This window comes from Heterodontus francisci, unplaced genomic scaffold (assembly GCF_036365525.1).
Source record: "Heterodontus francisci isolate sHetFra1 unplaced genomic scaffold, sHetFra1.hap1 HAP1_SCAFFOLD_438, whole genome shotgun sequence".
Classification (NCBI taxonomy): domain Eukaryota; kingdom Metazoa; phylum Chordata; class Chondrichthyes; order Heterodontiformes; family Heterodontidae; genus Heterodontus; species Heterodontus francisci.
Window position 1 is genome coordinate 76,965 of NW_027140493.1, and position 1,572 is coordinate 78,536.

The following is a 1,572-nucleotide window of genomic DNA, read 5'->3' on the forward strand; positions in this document are numbered from 1 at the left end:
TTCTGTTCCATGTTGATTCAGTGCGTCATGAATTAAACGGTTGTATTTGATAATGTATTCTTGAGGGCCGATTCAAACTGTGTTGAAAGACAGTGGGGGATCTCAGCCGAAATAAATGAAGCTACAATAACTCAGATTTCATAATTCTTCAGGCCAAATTGGATTTTTTTACTCTTTGCATTGTTTTCTCATCGGAAATTGGCGGGCTTTTGAAATTGATTAAATTTCAACTTCAGTTACATTTCAACCAATCAGGGCGCAGCATTTCCCGCCGCCCTTTTACTTCCCGGAGCTGCTTTCAAACTTGACTGATGGATGAGGCTGCATCCAATCACAACACTAGGGCGGTCCCTCTACTGTCTTAAATAGACAGTCCCTGAGCATCCTCAACATTTACAGTGTTTTTGTTCCAGATCTTCTACCACAATGGCCAGAACCAAGCAGACAGCGCGCAAATCGACCGGAGGGAAAGCTCCCCGCAAGCAGCTGGCTACCAAAGCGGCCCGCAAGAGCGCTCCAGTCACGGGCGGAGTGAAGAAGCCTCACCGTTACAAACCCGGCACTGTGGCTCTGCGGGAGATCCGCCGCTACCAGAAATCCACCGAGCTGCTCATCCGCAAACTGCCCTTCCAGCGCCTGGTGCGGAAGATCGCGCAAGACTTCAAGACAGACCTGCGCTTCCAGAGGTCGGCCGTCATGGCCCTGCAGGAGGCCAGCGAGGCTTACCTGGTGGGGCTCTTTGAGGACACCAGCCTGTATGCCATCCACGCCAAGCGAGTCACCATCATGCCCAAAGACATCCAGCTGGCCCGCCGTATCCGCTGGGAGCGCGCCTAAACTCACCCTGCCCCAAACTGAGTTTGGCATCAAATAACACAACGGCTCTTTTAAGAGCCACCAAATCGGCAAAACAAAGAGCTGCGATCTCCTGTCATCGATTCCAGCAGAGAAAACTGCGCTCCAGAACAGATCATTTTATTAGAGCGGCAATCATTTGGGGACTCAACAAAAGCTTTATTTGTGCAGAAACCCTAGAATTGTTAAAATGCCGGACAAATATCTCCAGAGGCAAGCGGCTAAATCCCGTCTCTCAGACAGTCACCAGGTCTTTCTCAGATAAAGTGGGTGTCTCTGAAAAGAGTCTTTGGGCCAGTTGGAGATGTCTGGGCATGATGCGGGTCTTCCTGTTGTCCGGGGCCGCGTTACCGGCCAGCTCGCGGATTTCAGCTGTCAGATACTCGAGCACAGCAGCCAGAGAACCAGGGCTCCGGCTCCCCTACGCTCAGCATAGTTCCCCATTCTCGGGATATAGTGAACACGGCCCACCGGGAACTGCAGTCCAGCCCGGGAGGAGTGAGACTTGGCCTTGGCCCAAACTTTCCCTCTTCCAGACATCCCCCTCCCCCCCAAAAAATACATTCTTCATAAAAATCGATAAAAACTACAATTCAAAACAGTTCAGGAAGAATGATCAAATCCGTCCACCTATACCTTCTGGATGAATGATCGTGAGGACACTGGTGATTGGTCACTCTGTGCAGCTTCTCATTGTGTTGTTCATGTGACCATTCA

At 50.6% G+C, this 1,572-nt stretch overlaps 1 protein-coding gene across 1 annotated transcript; it reads left to right on the forward strand.

Annotated features, from left to right (window-relative positions):
• The first annotated feature begins 426 nt into the window (after positions 1-426).
• Positions 427-837, forward strand: LOC137360020 (histone H3-like). Its single transcript, XM_068025599.1, has one exon. The coding sequence runs from the start codon at positions 427-429 to the stop codon at positions 835-837; it is 411 nt and encodes a 136-aa protein (XP_067881700.1).
• Positions 838-1,572: the final 735 nt, after the last annotated feature.

Bases quoted from the DNA above. Each gene is read 5' to 3' on its own strand.
- LOC137360020 (XM_068025599.1), top strand. From the start codon at position 427: ATGGCCAGAACCAAGCAGACAGCGCGCAAATCGACCGGAGGGAAAGCT.